The sequence below is a fragment of the Triturus cristatus genome, chromosome 1_2 (assembly GCF_964204655.1).
Source record: "Triturus cristatus chromosome 1_2, aTriCri1.1, whole genome shotgun sequence".
In the NCBI taxonomy this organism is placed as follows: domain Eukaryota; kingdom Metazoa; phylum Chordata; class Amphibia; order Caudata; family Salamandridae; genus Triturus; species Triturus cristatus.
Window position 1 is genome coordinate 535,818,016 of NC_140580.1, and position 18,781 is coordinate 535,836,796.

Consider the following 18,781-nt stretch of genomic DNA (forward strand, 5'->3'; position numbering starts at 1 on the left):
CAAATTCACTGGAAAAAACCAAAGGTTAAATTGACGTTCTAGTTAGGTCTGATAATATGTTAAAGAACCCTCAGATATTTACTGAAAATAATAAAGGTTAAAGTGACATTATAGTTAGGTGAAAATGTCACTTAAAACATACCTTTTTAAACTCCAAAAAACACTTAAATTCACATGTTACGTGAGCTAACTATAACTTGTGCCCCGGTCATGCACTGCTCATGACCTCACATATTACATCACTCATGACATGTTCAGTGACGTCATTGATGAGCTGACTGATGATAATGACACCATCCACCAAATTGCTGTTCAATATACTGTACAAACCAGTACAGCCTTTTAAATATGTAAATAAATACTAAATGGCACATAATCATGTAAAGCATAAATTACATAAACATATGTGTTTATATAAAATGCTTAGACTGGAGTCCAGAGGTTCTAGACACAGAAGCCCCATTAGTTAGCCAAGCCTCGACTACGCACGTCCTTTGCAAAATGCACAAATGTATGCGGAAAGCCCACTACCTCCATAGACCTAAGCCCCATAGGGTGGTCAAACTCCTACTATGTACAGACTTCGCCATGTTCAGAGCTGTTTACTGGGAGCCCACTCCCTCCAAGTCCTATTAGGTGTAAGCCTGGGCAAAGCACTACGCTACGCTCGCGTAGTTTGCGAAGTTCGCGCTACTTCGCACTACGCGAATTGCACGTAGCACAGTGCGAACACGCGCAGCGTAGTGTTGCGTAGTGCTGCGGTCATCTTTTCCTTGCTTGCGGTCCTCAAGTGCAAGTTGGCGACCGCGAGCAAGCAAAATGACATCCCTGCGAGACTTTTTCCTTGTTCGCGATCAGCAACATCAAGTTGGCGATCGCGAGCATGGAAAATAAACCTCCCGGCGAGATTCCCAATGCGAGGAGGTCAGGTTTCTCATTGCGAGTGGTCGCGTATGCTCGCGACCGCTCGCGATGAGAAACTACCAGTTCGTGTTGAGAAAGCTGCCGCTCGAGTAAAAATCTACTCGAGCAGCAGAAAACTACAGCTCGCACTGTGCAAGATGCCGTTTTCAATGATTGCACAGTGCCGGTTGCTTGTCTGCACTGTGCAATCATTGAAAACGACATCTGGCACAGTGCGAACAAGGTACTACGCAGTTCGCGAAGTGCTACGCGTAGCTCGCGTAGTGCGAACTGCACTTTGCGTAGCTTCGCGAAGTGCTACTTCGCGAACTACGCGCAGGGTTAAAATGTAGGTGGTCATGTCCCTCATACACATAGCATTCATCCTGTGCACAGTTCTTCACAGAGAGCACACTCCCTCCAGACATCCAAGCCTCGTTAGGTGGGTAAGCATCTACTATGGACAGCTTTGATCATGTTCACAATGCTTTATGGGGAGACCCCTTCATCCAGATACCCAATCCCTTTTAGGTTACCAAGTCCCTACTACGCTTAGCCGTAGCCCTGTGCACAATGTTACACAGAGAATCCACTACATACAAACTCACAAACCCTGTTAGATAGTGGAGCCTTTACTATGCCAGGCTTCGTCTTACGAAGATTTCTTCACGGAGAGCACTCACCCTCCACAGACGTGAGCCTCATTAGGAGGCTAAGCATGTTGCAAAAGCTTGCACTCATTAGAAGTACAGAGGCTACAATGTTTGCTCTAGATGTAGCTCACTAAATACCTTGTAGTGTCAAAAGCGTACAGCAAACTGTCACACTCATTGTATTATGTTATCAGTGATATCAATTATGTAACTTGAGATGCTATCAGTAATGTAATCTTCTAGATCATCTGCAGAACCTTCGCTTTTCACACTATGGATCTAAGTAATTCGATTTTGCTGTGGTTCTGGGTGAATACTTATGATTATAATTAACAAACATAAATGAACAGCATAGTACAAACTACATGCAAAGAATGTTATGAGGTGCAGAATTTCCTTCTCAATGCTTTGCCTCTAATGAATCATGGCCCCTTCCCACACTAAGCTATTGTGTAAATAGAATATGGAACTCTACACAGCTTTATATATTCTATTTATTGGGTTTCTTGGATCTTTGGTTCTGTTTGCCAGTCTGTATAAAGCTTTCCATTCAAATAGCTTAAATCCCAAAGATTCATCATTATAAGTGTCATGCAGATTCGTCCCATGGGAGAAAAATAAAGGAAGAGATGGGGTAAAAAAGTTGCATCTTTTTAACTGCCATAGGAGTGTTTGCTTTCTGCTACAGCAAAACTACTGAGCAGAATTTAAAAAAAGCTTTGCTTGAAGCTAAAACTTTACTCAGGGATGTCTGCTTGCTGGGTTGGATGTAAATCAGTTCCTTAGGTTTGAGAAACGTGCATTACAAACCGATTCCACGGTCTTCAATTGGTTTATAGAGAAAATACCTTTGTATGTCTTGACCATTTAATTATGGGTCCCTCAGGGATCCAGATCCTCAAATCCTCTGAGGATAGTTGATATGAAAAAGAAATAACTCACAGTTCCTTGGAGGATTAGAGAATCAGGACTCCACTAAAAAAGTGACAGAGGTGAAGTAAGTAAGGGAGCCAGTGTAACATCTCCTATACCCAGAGAAAGTGTGGAGGGTACGAGGGGGTCGCAACTGCCCCCCCATAGTTAAATAACTGACTCCAGATTTCGTGGATCTCCAAAAGTGCAAAACTGCAGGTAGATCTGCTCGTTTTTTAAAAAACATCTTAGCATTTTATTTTCTTGCAAATCCTGATAAAAATGAAAACAACAAAAAGAAAGTCAGAGTGCCACTATGCATGGGAGAGTGCACAGTGAGCTCTGTGAATCAAAGGGTTTGTGCAGTGGGGCTAGGTTAGCCTGCTGGAGAGGGTTGGGAACATTACCTCATGTAGACCAAGTCCTATGGAGAACCTCTTCAATGCTTGGCCAAAGGCCCTGCTGACGAGGGGTAATCGCACACTTAGAGGTGGGCACATAGACTGATCAAATGCCTCTGTGCATGGCCATTTTAGTGCTTGATGTGGTATTTTATATTAAAAAAACATACCACGTTCACTGAAATGTTTGTGTAGGGTACCCTACGTTTTTTTCTTTTCAGAAGACCTTAATGTATGGTGAGGACGACTTAAGGAATTCCCTAAAAAATACAGTGAAAGATAAGCTATGGTTATGAAATAAAACTAAAAGCGCGTGAAATTAGCCTTAACTTGCACCGCTGCCATAAAAACAATACCTCCCTCACAAAGTGCACTACTTCTAACCTCACAATGTTGATACCAGTAAGAAACAGAAACAAACAACCTAATCTACTAATAACACACAAGCAAACAAAGAAAGGATCCTGTATCCACAGTGATTGCATACCTAATGTCAATTGTGCGGTAATATGCAATAAAACTAGTGTTACGATTAATATAATTTGTGATGTCATCCGTCACATGATGATAGGACATAGGCAGACCACCAGTTCAATGAATTTCGACTATAAAAAACCTATTTTGTTCTTTTGTCCTTCTTTGGATAGATGCTTTAGGTCTTCTACATTTCAGCCTGGGCTCAGGACGAGGGTTGTCGAGAGCTGGATGTACAATTTGAAGAAATGACTCTGTTTTCCACTTGCAGGGTTCCAGTAACAACTGGCTGCGTGTCGTACCCCACACCAAGTTTGGAGCCTTTGCCCGTGGGGCGAAGGTGGTCCTGTACACAAAGAAGAGCGGCGCGCACCTAAGGATTATTGATGGCGGCTCTGGGTACCTTTGCGAGATGGAGCCAGTGGCTCACTTTGGACTGGGTAAGTTCAGGTTTTCAGCTTTTTCTTTGAGATTGGAGGCTAGCAATTGACATCACTGTTACTAAACCACTGTTGTATTTATCATAATCCAATTTAGTGATTTCAGTATAAGTCTGTTGAGTAAAGTGTACTATGCACGACAAGTGTTCCTGCTATAGTGAATTTCAGCTATCTGCCTCTTCAATTGACATGTCTGCAATTTAAAATGTAGTACCACTGATAACTATTTATCTACTCAGCTCTCATGGGCTTCTGCATACTGATAGAGCATTTCATGCGAGTGTAATCCACCCCGATAAAATGAGTGACCCGGTGCCAGTCCAGCCGGATGCTCAGTCCACGGGGATAGTGACTTTAAAGAAGGTACACCGTTAATTTTGTTACTAATACTTAGGCTAACAGTTTCTGCCAGCCTTCTACAACTTCTAATAGTGTGGGGGTTGAAAGTATTTTTGTATCATTTGCTTCAACTGCCTGTAAGCAGCTGTTGTTAGTATGTGTACACACACATACACAAAAAAACACGAACACACACATATAAGTAAAGGTGTATAAGTGAATTGAAGTGGGGGTGAATTAAAGAAAAACATGTTGGTAAGAGGTAGTCCAAGGTAACACAGGGAGCCGGAAGTAGAGAGACCCAATGTGGAACACAGCACCTACTAACACATTGAGTTGAAGCTCGATAAAGATGCATTCAGCATTAAAAAAAAATCCATGGTGTACCAGATAAAGCTGTTACAGCATTAATGCTACAGGAGAAGAGGGGTGAATCACTCAAGATTTCCAGAGGGTAAGATTAAAGGTCAGTATGTTCCTAGCCTGTAATTGCTGTCGCAGGACCAGATTCAGTAAGGGATTGCACTGGAAAGGCACTAAGCGGTGGTTGATAATGAGGAAATGTGGGACCAGGGGTGACCCGCATCATAACTAGACGTCATTGTGTTAAGGAGGTTTGAGACTACTAAATACCCCAAAACTCTGTAGTGTACATTGGCCCTTGCACCCTTTTCAAAATGCCTTCTGAGAGACTGTAATGAAAGTAAATTGGTGTTAAATTTTAAAGTAAGATAAGGCCCCCAATTTGATTTGTTTTCCATTTTTATTGGTTTTAGGCATTACAGGCACCATTCAATACAGTGTTAGTAGTAAAAGGCAGAAAAAGGCAGAGATAAATCATGGTACAATCTGAGCTATTATCAGTAGGTGAAAACATCCAAGAGCTGGTTAGCTTACTGGTTCCAATGAGTAAATAAGGTAAGTGATTGAAAAGCGTCTAGACAAGCGTGATAGACTAAGGATAGTGGGAGCAGGCTACAGCGATTTGGCATCTGACTTAGGTTTCATTTTGAGCAAAATGGAGTCCCAGTCAATAAATGTAATTGCTTTCTTCATACTGTGATTTAAGCGCTGAATAACAGAGAATTCGGTCTGTGCCATTCATAGAGCTCAGAACTACATTTGGCTATTTCCGGCTCATCGAGGAGCTTCCAACAGGTTGCGATGGCTCCCTTAGCCACCAGACTTGCCAAATTGATGAATATGCAGTTCACGTTACTAGCCTTGGGTCTAGGTAGTAAACATAGGCAACAAATCTTTGATTCCATCAAATGTAATTTGCCTGTATTACTCGGAACCAGGATAGTTACATTGCCCCAAATATTTTGATAGCTAGACATGTCCATGGTAGATGATAGAATGTAGCCTTGGCGTTATGACCTTTTGAGCAAATGCCTGTGACAGTGGGATACACTTTATGCAATTTAGATGGGGTGAGGTAAGTATGATGTGTGTAGTTGAAATGTAAAAACTTTGGCTCACATTCCTGGTGTTTTCCCCTACATCTCAGACATTCAGGGGCAGATTTATAATAACAGGCGCATCCCTGCATATCAGCAGGGATGCGCCAGTTATTATGCGCCACAGCTGCGCCACCATGGATGCGCCGCATTTAAAATCCGGCGCACCATGGGGCAAAAACGGCACAGATGCGTGACGCATCTGTACCGTAAAAGTGGCGCATTGCTGGAGTTGCGTCGCAAGCGCGATGCAGCTCCAGCGCTCTGGGGGGCCCTATCTTTACAATGCTGCGTCAATCCTTACGCCTGCCTCAAGCAGGCGCAGGGTTTTGACGCAGCATGGGCCTAAAAGTGACTGAGTGAAATCTTGTAGATTTCACTCGGCCACTTTTAGGAGGCGTTCCTGCGCCGGAATGCCCCCACCTGCCCTGGAACGCCTACATGTGGCGCAGGGCTTTACAACGTGACGCATCTCCCAGATGCGTCACTTTGTAAATACCCCGCAACATGGCGCAGGATTTGCGCCGCTGCTGCGTCACAAAAGTGATGCAACGGCGGCGCAAAAGTGGCGCAAGTGCAACATAAATCTGCCCCTCAGTGTCTGTGAGATCTGCCAGAGGTCAGTCTCCCCGCAGTTTTTATGTAATTTAGGGTCATATTATCAAACACGGCGTTAGAATTATCGCCGCTTTAGCGGCAGAAAACTGCCACTAAAGCGGCGATAATGGGCTTGATAATATGCCCTTGAGAATTCCAATAGAAGCCCATGTTCTGATGTCAACATGGGCTTCTATTGGAATTCTCAAGGGCATATTATCAAGCCCATTATCGCCGCTTTCGCTGCAGTTTTCTGCCGTTAAAGCGGCGATCTTTTTAACGCCGTTTCTTGATAATATGCCCCTGAGCTTCATATTCAAAATGGATCTACTAAATTTATGAATGTTGGAGACCATATGGCGTCCGCCTACCGATGTCAGTAATATTTGCATAGTGCAATCTATTGTAGGTTCCTCAAGAGATGGGCCCCCTAGAGGTCTAACTGCTCTTTTAGTGGGTGTTAAAAATTGACCCATTGATATAGTGTCTTGCAACTCTGTAAAGGACATACAGCTCTCAGAGTTATGGAGCTAGCAAAGATGGGTAACAGTGGCCTACGTCCAGATAGTCAGGTTAGTCCGAACCTTGATTTGGTAAAATCAACTTGCAACCCAGAGAGGCAATTCTGTGGCATATGCAGTTTGTCGTCTAGTTCTTTAAAGATATGCCAACAGTGCCTGGCCACTACCAAAAGACAAGGTGTACCAATGGGAAGCCATATTTCCCTAAAAAGCAGGTCGGGTAGGTTAACCATCTCAATGCGAATCATATATACTGTAATTCAGAGCTCACGTTCATTTTATCCAGGAAACAAACAACCCATTACAGTTGCGCAGCAATATATTATGTCTCGAGATGGGGGCACTGAGGCCTCCTTCATCAATAGGGAGACATAGTTTGGGCAAGGCTTTTCTGTCTACCACTTCCCCAAATCAGATCTCCTAGCACCGTTTAAGCATCATAACAGAAATGGAATGTGAGTACAGCGGGTATAGTGGAAAAGTAAAACATAACAGATGGAGGCAAAGGATACTCTTTGTGATGGTATTCTACCCAGGGGCGAGTGTAGAAGCTTCTTTTGAAAGCCTAAGGATGATCTGGTAGCTGCTAAGGCTCTGTCCAAATTCCTGAGATTGTCAGTCTGCCTGCTATCGATATTGATCCCTAAATATTTTATTGTGTGTAAAGCAAGCGTATCGTCGGCCGTAACTATTGCGATGAGCCCTTTGAGCCCTAGGTCTGTTATGGGAAAGATGCAGGATTCATGTATTTTCATTTTTGATCCTGGCACCCTGCAAAACTTATTTAATGTATGCAAGGCCACTGGGATGCTGGAGCAGACATCCTGGAGAATCATCAATACATCACCTGCATATATGGGATAGTATTACTAAGCGGATCCGGTCTCCCAGCCGTCACGTGTGACTTGCAGAAGGCTCCATTGCCAAAGAGAACAACAAAGGTGATGAGTGGCAGCCTTGCCAAGTCCCTTCTCTAATTTGTATTGGAGCCGAGAGGATCTTATCTGTTTTCATTTGTGCTGTGGTATTGCAATAAAGGAAGTTGATCCAGGAAATGATCCCTTCGTCACATCCCATTGTCTTCAAGACCATATCCAGATATGTCCAGTCAAGGGTATCAGATGCTTTCTACATATCTATGGAGGTGTCCGCTGCAAAAGCGGATCTCATCTGGGATCTGGTCTATGATATGAAAAGACTCTATGCAAATTGGTTGCTATATTTCTTTTTGGAGAAACACCATTTTGACCCTCATGGACAAGTTGTGGAAGAACCACTTGTAGCCTTTTAGCTAATGCCTTATCTTCATTTTTGTTATCTAGATTTAATATGGATAATGGTCTGTTCAATGTTTGGTCCAGGTGATCTTCATTATAACCCCCCCGCCCTCCAGTATATTTAATGTTAGTATTTTTTGTGTTTTCTGGAAGTGAAAGTGAGAGTGAAATATACTGTGCATGCATTGATTAATTAAATACCTTTGTAATGGCTGGTAGAAGGCAACATATAAATATTTTCTTTTGGCCTACCAAAAGATCCACATTAATTAAGGAGACTCCACTTTCAAATAGTTGGTGTTGAGGTACTACATGGTAAGATAGGTCAGTCAGCGCCGGCATGCCCTAGGTGATTGAGATGAAATAGTATTTTTTCATTATGATTTTTTTGTCCCCTCTACTTACACCTCACATTACAGGAAAGGACGAAGCTAGCAGTTTGGAGGTGACTTGGCCGGATGGCAGATTTGTAAGCCGAACAGTAGCCCAAGATGAGATGAACTCTGTGCTGCACATCCCCTATCCGACAGGCGAGAGCAAACCGATGGAGCGGTCAGATCTAGAGGTTTGGAGAGTGTACTTGAATGTTATTTATTAACATTACAATCCATTGCAAATGAGAGTATAAAGAACTGGTTAACCAAGTTATAGATTATTTAAACATTCACATCCTGAATTATAGACCTGTTGTGCATCGATTTGTGGTCGATAAAAGTATGCTTTTGTGGGGCATCATAACCTTTAAGGTACATAGTCCAAATTTGTGTTGTGGATTAACAAAAAGGAATGGGTGATGTGAACATTTACATACACAGACATTTTTGGTGTGGGTTGTGTGTCACTGGGACAACACCTTGTTGACAGCAACAGGTGAAGAGTGAAGGTAAGTGAAACTCACCTGCACCGACATGTAATGCTGCAAGCAAGTCCTCACACACAGCCACATCTCATTTACACCCTCCACAGATGATTGTGGGGATGGGACTCACTCAGACTAAGGGGCATATTTACAACAGACGGCGATAAATATCACAAAGCGCGATTAGTGCTTTTATATTTATCAGCGTCTATCGCTGGAATTTATCGCCATGCTTGCGCTGTATTTACAACGCATAGCACAATGGCGATATAAATTCCAGCGATAGCGGAGTAATCGCTGTTTTAAAGGGAACATCGCTGGTTTTCCAGCGATGTTCCCTGCAAGACGGCGATAGGCTTGTTGATACGACCATGTGGTCGTAACACAAGAATCCACCCGCCATGTTAGGTATGGGTTAGTCATGATTTTAGCAGACGTTAGTTTTTGGCGAAAACTGTGGTTTTCGCCCAAAACTAATGTATGCTAAAAGGCGTGGGCCACCTTGTAAATATTGCGATGTGCACATCAGCGATATTTACAAGGTTGTACTGCCCAGTGACGCATACTTTGCATTGCATTAGAGATGCAGAGCGAGGCGTCGGAAAAAAGGGTGCTAACATGCGCTAATGCATGTTAGCACCCTCTTGTAAATAGGCCGATATTTTTATCTCCGCTTTTTTGGCTTTAAAAGCCAAAAATCTGAGCTATGGCCCTTGTAAATATGCCCCTACATTCGCATGGCAGCTGTGAGCTGCCCCATCTGCTATGAACCCCAATATGCTGTGGGTCACAAAGAGCCAAAGAGGATGGGGGTCACAGGGAGTTGCCCCTGTGTTCTCTTCACAGTTGTAAACAGTGTGCCAGGCAGCTGTGTGCTGCTTGGTCCTCCGCGGCCTTCTGCCTGTTGAGGGCCACAGGTGACCGGGTTAGCTATCGTTGTGCTATCTTCACAAATACCAAGATGGCACTCACGCACCCATTAAGTGCCTGGAGCTACTGTATTTAAATCCCTTCCTCGCCTTTGGGTAAAGCAGGTATTCCCCCTGCTGGCCTTGAGAAAAGCAGATGATTAAGCACATGAACCCCCAAAATTTGCCAACGCAGGGGGGCAAATCAGATACTAGCCCTTCTGTCCTTTGCCAAGGCATGGAGCAGTGTACAATGGCATGGCACTGGGGTAGATTTGATCTGCTCTGGTGTCAAATTGTAATCCTCCTCCTGTCCTTGGACAGTGATAAGGAGCATGATGAATCATTCCTGACCCTTAGGCAAGGCCATGCGGTTATAAGAAATAAACATCCATAAATTTGCTCCCAGGACCTTGGAGAGGCCAGGAAGTGCTCATGTTATTGTCACATCCTTACCTGATAAAGCTGCAGTGCATTTCTTACACTACATTCCTGCTCACACCAGCCATTATTGCACATTTCATCAAAGCCCCCCACCCCCACACATGAACATTGGGACTGGTATGGGTGCAGAGAATCCACTGCGCCTACACTTAAATGATACATGTAGATTTATTGCATTTTTATTGTTTGTGAAAGGGTTCACCATCATTTTTCACACATCATGAACTTGTATTGGTTATAGTCCATGGTGTAAGCGCACTGGATGCTCACGTTTTAAGTTATATTTGCAAAACTGCTGGATAAAGGAAGCCACGACATTATTAGGGCGCTATACCTCACAAATTACATCAGAATTTAATTGGTGGACACTAGAGTTATTTAAAACAGTCACATAAATATTTATGGAGTTATTCATATTGCAGTTTTCTAAATTGTTCAAATAGGTGATATCGATAGATATGTGATGTGAGTAATTTGAGTAATTTGGCCATTTCTGATGTCATAGGTCACAAGTAGCACATGGCAACGGTGGATGTTCAACTTAAAGGGGGTTTTAGGTTTTGCATTGCAACCATAAGGTCTCATAGACTGATGTATGTGTGTTTTATACATTTGTTTCAGTAAAAAGAAGCACATCTTTAGTTTAACAAAACTTTCCATTATACTCACGCACTTATATTTCACTTCAAAGCACAATTAAAAAAATGAGCTATGATTGAGTCTCAAAGGCAGATAAACACTGAAATTAGCCAGTTAAGTTTAAGAACGTACACAGCTTTTTACATAACCCACCGTCATCTGCCATGCTGTTTTCGAGTTAAAACTACGCTTGGGCAAAATGTAAATAGAATTACGCCAGTATCGATTGCGTAATTTGGGGGACTTGGCATTGCACTTGTCACATGAAATTCCTGAAATTATATCATACGCCACTTCACATAATTATCTGCAATTCGTTATAATAATTGAAAGAAAATGTATGTGAACTACAGAACATGGGCAGCCGTTGTTTGCTGTACTTTTATTTTTTGTGCACTTTTCTATTTTAGCGAGAAATGCACCCTTGCATCAGAAATTGCTGCGGGCTCATTTTGCACTAAAATATAGTGCAAAATGACAACTTTGCATCATGCCTAATTAGGCATAATTTCACATCATTTTCCCAAAATTTTGCATAATTACAGGAAAGCAAATTTCAAGACTTTTGAACTTGTTTTGTGCATCTGTCACGTTTCCAATTAGTTTTGTTCATGGCAGTCAACTGTCAGTTATATTGTGTGCTGTGTGCATTCTTAATCATAACTGGCTAGTTTCAGCGGTTTTGTGCGCAGACTGAAGCCATAACTTGCGGCATCTGCTATGCTCAAAACACCAATTTGCCAATGAGACAGACATAAAGAAAAACAGTTATGTGAGCAACATGGTGGGCTGCACAAGTCATATGGCTTTTGTTCTGTGTGTATGTAAAAGACCTATGCGCAGCAAACCTTGTGGAATTGCCATACACTTTTCCCACCTATAGCGCGCCACATTTGGTGCTGATTGGTCACATATTGTAAACGTTATAAAGGAAGCTCTCAAATATTGTCACTTTTTCTGTGGCATGGTTTTCTCATAGAGGAGTTTGGGCGCAAATAACTCCGAAACTGCCAGTGCTTAATTTGTAAACAAATAAGTGCCAGGGCCCTCGTCAGGAGGCCACTGCAGCTTGCACCACTTATTGTCCCTGCCAGTGACAATACCAACACAACTACCATCACACTCCCTAAAGTGTGACAAGTCAGACTATACGAAGCCCCCAAAGCTATAAGTGTGGCTTGGGCAGTAGTCAATAGTCATATTAGCAGTACAACCATGTGGCACACTGGTACAAGCTCCAATGTTGACAATTAAGTGCTGGTGCTGAGAGCCGGAAACCACTGCTCAAATTAAGCACTGGAAACCGCTGAACAACAGTCCACCAAATATATAAACATGAGCAGTGCACGGCAAGGATTAGAGCCAGGCGTGTGGAACTTGCCCACATTTTGCCCACATTTGTTTTTCTGCCATTAGAGACTACTAGACATAGCTAAAGAGCCCAGGGACCCCCAGAGGGAGCGGGCGTTTGGTACAATGCCTTCTTGAGAGTCAGGAATAGCGGACAGTGTACACTGGGCACAGTGGCTCTACCCAAGTACTGACCCGCAGGAGACTGGCAAAGTCTGAAGATCATGTCCTGCATTTCATGGGCAATGGGTGCTGAGCACAGCGCATCCAGAGTCCCCCCATACACCAGCTACCTGTTCCATGAATGGATAGAGGATTTCATTTTGCATTCTAGAGGAAGGCATCACCGACAAAGATGAATAGATCACTGGGCATGGATCCATTGTTTAATTAAATGTTGGTGGACAAAATACTCCATTCCCAACCAATCGACATCTTGAAAGATAATCATTTCCTGAAGGGAACAGAGTGTGTGTCAGCAGTGAAACCGGTGATGCAACTGAAGATTAATATCTGGTCGTCTGTCCTACTCCTGCAAATCAGTTTTGCTTTTTTTGTGTGTCTTTTTTATGCAGTGCGGCGAAGGATTTTCTCTGAATGAAAATGGACGTTGTGCAGGTGAGCTAAAAAACCACATTCACTGTGCAGTCTTGTGTATCTATAAGTCACGTGGTGATTTTCTGGGTCCAGCACATGTCCCTATATTTTCTTCCTGTGATACAACCCCTACTGCACATTAATATTTAATAGTTATAGTACCTTCTGTTATGCATTATAAGGATATTGCAAGTCACAGAGTCCTGTGATCCTATAGAGGAATGAGGCTGAAGGCATGTTCCCTTTATAGGGCCATGGAACTCTGATATCATTTATTATACAGCAGAGGATATTTTATTCCTTATAGTTACACCACCCCCTTCCCACAAATTGCTTCAATCATTGGTGTTTTGCTTTTTGATATTTTTGCACATATAAAGAATAAAGAGTAGAATCTGCACTTCAAAATCAAACACAAAAAACTGTAATTTGTTGCAAAAAAGATATCAGAATCAAATTAATGTAAATCAGGTGATGAAAATGGTGTAACCCAGAATGTGTAGGAATGTGCAGAGTCTATCTTTACTTTCTTGACCATGTTGTCGGAAAATAAATATTTTGCCTTAAATATCCTTTCTGTTGATAACTGTTCGGTTTTAGAAAGGCAAATCAGAAGGAAGACAAGCCAGTTCTAGTTTTTGTTGCTTAAATTGCAGATGCAGTGATGTTCTGTGACCTTTCACCTTGGCTGCTGGCTCTAGCAGCAGGCAATATGAAAGTCACAACTCGATTAAAATAAGGAAATTAGAGACAGACTTTATACAGGGATAGCAGACTCCCATGTGTTACAATGTTTTACAAGTAATAAGAAAATTAGAGACAGCCTTTATACAGGGATAGCAGACTCCCGTGTATTACAATGTTTTACAAGTAATAAGAAAATTAGAGACAGCCTTTATACAGGGATAGCAGACTCCCGTGTATTACAATGTTTTACAAGTAATAAGAAAATTAGAGACAGCCTTTATACAGGGATAGCAGACTCCCATGTGTTACAGTGTTTTACAAGTGATAAGAAAATTAGAGGTAGCCTTTATACAGGGATAGTGGGCTCCCATGTATGTTTTACAATTCAGGCTGAAATGTGAGTCCATGCCCTCAATACCCCAATGTATGTAAACCCACTCCTGCCCAATTCAACTTCATATCCTGATCTAGCTAATATTGGGGACATGAACAGGGGTGGTGCGACTGGTGCCACCGCACCAGATGCTGAGTTCAGGTGAGCGAGGGGGGAGGGGCTCCGTGCTTGCAAGCATATCATGGTTTTAAAAGCACCTGCTACGGCCTTTTGCAATTTTCTGGCAACAAAAAAAAGGCAAGATAAGATAACTCCGGTGATTAATGTTCTTCCTAGAGAGGGATCAGAGTTTTGTCTAGTGAAAGTTTTGTCTCATCATAAGGTAGTGTTGAGGGTTAACGTGCCTGCTGCAAAGAACGTGTACCATGCAGATCACAAAGTGCATATAATGTAAATAGCTCAGTGGGTTACTGCTTTTGTCAGAGAGATCCTTTGTTACTTGCAGTTTATAAGTTAAAATTCTGGCATAGAACAGTGAGCTATTAACTGTCATCAAAGAGCTGTAGGTAAACTGCAAGGTATATATTAGAGCATTATAATCTTTCCCCAGTTTGTCATTATCCTAATGATGCAAGATGGGTTCACTTGAGCAGAAATAAATTCTTATTATTAAAGAGAACCCTCAACCATGATGTTACGTTTTAACTTCTGAGTTTGTGCTTTTCCAGACCAAACTATCCCGCCTCCCAGTATGGATGGCATGTTCCTCCTACACCTTGTAGTCCTCTGTCTTATGTAACATTTTCTATGCACTGATTCACACACACATGATTCTCTGTCTCTGTGTAATGTAAAGTGCTCTGATAACCTACACTGGTATGAGTGGCACTATAAAGCAGAAGAAATGCATGTGAGAGAGAAAGTGGTTATGGAGACGTAATGGGCACTTTTAAGGGTGGTAGTGAGGGAATCCGTAGCTAAGACGGTCGTTGGGGCGACAACAAACACTGTCGCACTGGGCACCACCAGCGCTAAATCCGGGCCAGCACATGAAAATGATTATCATGCTACCTCCCTTTATTGTAGGAGTACTTTTTAAGTGGTTGTGTTCAAATAAACTTGCCTCATTATAAGCATTATGTAAAATCATTCCTATGTCAGAACGAAGTGGCAAAAAAACAGCACCGCTATAATTCAATGTGTTGACATTAATAGAACATAGATGTAACTGGAGACCAACAGATGGTTGTACATCGATTGTGGATTCATAATTTTACATATTTTATCCTACTTATTTACAAATTTAAGCACCGAAGATTAAGAAATGTCTTCAGACTCGTGTCTTTTTTGTCCAGAGCCAGATTCGAACCAGTGTCCCTCTGTTGGTATTTGGAGGCTTTTCCACTATTGGACATCTCTAAACTCTGTTTATTAGTTGTGTCTTTTCTTTGCATGAATGCTAATGTGAGCTTCCTCTATCCTACATGAAAGGACTTTAACGCGTGGCTCATCGTAGCTGCCCTTTCAGCTCCGATAACAAACCGGTCCTAAATCCACCCCCGACCTTGAGTCCAACCTTGCGGCCGCAGTCGGTTCCTGCAGCCGCGCCGCATTCAATCAGCCGTCAGAGAGGGTGACTGCCGGGTGATTTAGTGGCGGTTGCCTTTGCTCACTGATTATGGTGTGGTCGCAGTTGTAGTAGAGCGGACAGGTTGTCAGGGCCGAGGAAATAAAGTGTGACAGAGTGCGGCTGCCGCGGCGCTGTGTGTTATATAGTAGCCGAAAGTAACTGATTGGTTGTAACGTGACATCGATAAATAAAGTGTTTCTTTAATGCATCAGGTGCCTCTATCTAACAGAGCACCTGAGACCCTTTAGCCGAGCCAAACATGTATTTTAAACCCCTGGCAACTTGTCAGGCATTAGTAGCTGCAAGACTGCCGCAGGCATTCAGTGGGGTTGGGGTTTATCTGCACAGTGGGGCCCCGCCAGGCCTTTGTCGCATGATCCCATTAAATGTGGAGCTTGGGGAGTCAAAGGTCTGCACAGCACGTGTGTTTAGAAAGGAGACCCCAGCAGTGAACAGTAATGGCTACTTTGACTTTGCAGTTTGAAATTGTTAGTGTGAGGTGTGGCTGGTCTCGTTCTTGGAAATATGTCCTGTCTTGTCCAGTGCTCCTGAGTGAGCCTATGGTCGCTTAGTCAATTAGCATGGGCTTTTACACTTGTAGTTTGCAGCAGTCGTTTCCCAAGTAATGCTCTCGGAGGTAGTCTAAGATAAGAAATATGACATTCATTTGAATAAAACTCATGCCTACTTGCTGGATTTTTATTTGAATAATTGAGAACACAGAGACTAGGTTTTTGGTTGGGGGGGGGGTCTTTCGTGTGTCACTAGTGTGAGGTTGCTAGTCTTACAAACCAAGAAAATATTAAAAGCTATTTCTTTGATGCAACCCAAAGGGCAAGTTAGTTTTCAATGACCAGGAGTGTGCATTTAAGTACCCAGCTTTCCTGTGGGCAAAGGTCATCTTAGTATTCAGTCTGGTTAGGTTTTTTTTTTGATTTGCAGTTTAGTGCAAACTCGACCGAAGGTATTGGAGCGCTTTACATGAGCACCAGTTACTTCACACAAGGACAAATTCATTTGTGGTGGGCACTGGAGATTAAGTGGTTTGCCCAGAATCACAGGATGTGGAGCCGACGCCGAGACTCAAACCTGGTTTCACACTTCCAAAGTTGACAACTCGTGCCACATCTTCTCGCCTGTCATGTAACGAACAGACCTGACCTGTCTCTGTCTATAGTGGGTAAGGTTTGTATAGCACCTTACAGTTCCATGTCAGAAACTGAGGGCAGAAATATCACCCTACAAAAATATTGTGCGTAAATTATAGACTACCAAAATATTGTGAAGCTAAGTATACGAGATACGTTTATGTACATAACCATTGATTTGCTATTCCTGAATCAGCATCCATGTACTTTGAAAATAATCTATCCCCAAGGTACACACATGAGGAGTTAAGTACAGCACACCTGTACCTACATATCTATGTTCTTCCCATTATAATATTTTGGTAGTGAAAATGTAGGTAACGGCAGGTTTGGAGTACGATATTTGGTTTTTAATTTCCTGGTACTATCAGCCGCAGTCCGTGCAGGTAACATCGGTGGGGCGGTGGTGCGGTGCAAGGAAGAATTTCGAGGGACAATGCAGAGGGAAAATTAATTATTTATTTAATTTTCCCTCTCCATCGTCCCTCAAAATTTCCCCTTTCCGGGCCCCACCGCCCCACCACTGTTACCTGCATGGACTGTGGCTGGGTACTATATCCACACTTTGGCATTCATGAGAAAAGAGATGCCATGTTTTCTTCCTGAAAGAGACCATGGTGCCAATTACGATCCGGTAAAAAATTTCCCCGTCCGACTCGTATCCGGTCTTTTTACCGTACGAATCGTACAAGTGCCGTACAAACTGCCAATCACGATTCGCATGGTAAAAAGTCCATACGAATCGCATTGGGAATACTTCTCCACACGTCCTCGGGTCGGAAAAAGTGTCCGACACGTCCCCGGACGATTTACCGTACAAATGTGAAAAGTGAAGTCCGACCGCGGAATCACGATCCATCCCGTGCGTCCGATGACACAACCGTATGGAAAAAACACCGTCCGCACCGAACTCCCATAGCAACCATGGAGACATGTGCCCGCATACGCGCCCAACACCCCCCCCAGCCCCCGTGAGTACGCGCTGACCCCCCCGTGTATGTACGCGCCGACCCCCCGTGTATGTACGCGCTGACCCCCCCGTGTATGTACACGCCGACCCCCCCGTGTATGTACGGTGCGTACCCCCCGTGTATGTATGGTGCGTACCCCCGTGTATGTATGGAGCGTACCCCCGTGTATGTATGGAGCGTACCCCCGTGTACGTACGAGTCGTACCCCCGTGTATGTACGGTGTGTACCCCCGTGTATGTATGGAGCGTACCCCTGTGTATGTATGGAGCGTACCCCCCGTGTATGTACGAGTCGTACCCCCGTGTATGTACGGTGCGTACCCCCATGTATGTACGGTGCGTACCCCCCCGTGTATGTACGGTGCGTACCCCCGTGTATGTATGGAGCGTACCCCCCGTGTATGTACGGTGCGTACCCCCCGTGTATGTATGGAGCGTACCCCCCGTGTATGTATGGAGCGTACCCCCCGTGTACGTACGAGTCGTACCCCCGTGTATGTACGGTGCGTACCCCCGTGTATGTACGGTGCGTACCCCCCGTGTATGTACGGTGCGTACCCCCGTGTATGTATGGAGCGTACCCCCGTGTATGTACGGTGCGTACCCCCGTGTATGTATGGAGCGTACCCCCCGTGTATGTATGGAGCGTACCCCCCGTGTACGTACGAGTCGTACCCCCGTGTATGTACAGTGCGTACCCCCCGTGTATGTATGGTGCGTACCCCCGTGTATGTATGGAGCGTACCCCCGTGTATGTATGGAGCGTACCCCCGTGTACGTACGAGTCGTACCCCCGTGTATGTACGGTGCGTACCCCCCGTGTATGTATGGAGCGTACCCCCGAGTATGTATGGAGCGTACCCCCCGTGTACGTATGAGTCGTACCCCCGTGCATGTACGGTGCGTACCCCCATGCACAGGGGTACGACTCGTACGTACACGGGGGGTACGCTCCATACATACATGGGGGTACGCTCCATACATACACGGGGGGTACGCTCCATACATACACGGGGGGTACGCACCGTACATACACAGGGGTACGACTCGTACGTACACGGGGGTACGCTCCATACATACACGGGGGGTACGCACCGTACATACACGGGGGTACGACTCGTACGTACACGGGGGTACGCTCCATACATACACGGGGGTACGCACCGTACATACACGGGGGTACGCACCGTACATACACGGGGGGGTCGGCGCGTACATACACGGGGGGGTCGGCGCG

The 18,781-nt window shown here is 44.0% G+C and overlaps 1 protein-coding gene across 2 annotated transcripts in view; it reads left to right on the forward strand.

The window, feature by feature from the left end:
• Positions 1 to 18,781, forward strand: part of CRTAC1 (cartilage acidic protein 1) — a 1,509,269-nt gene that overhangs the window by 1,467,985 nt on the left and 22,503 nt on the right. For both annotated transcript variants that reach the window (XM_085606339.1, XM_085606342.1), the window contains exons 11-13: positions 3,615 to 3,783; positions 8,397 to 8,542; positions 12,753 to 12,795. In XM_085606339.1, the coding sequence (XP_085462465.1) occupies positions 3,615 to 3,783; positions 8,397 to 8,542; positions 12,753 to 12,795 (358 nt within the window). The remainder of the gene's footprint in view (positions 1 to 3,614; positions 3,784 to 8,396; positions 8,543 to 12,752; positions 12,796 to 18,781) is intronic.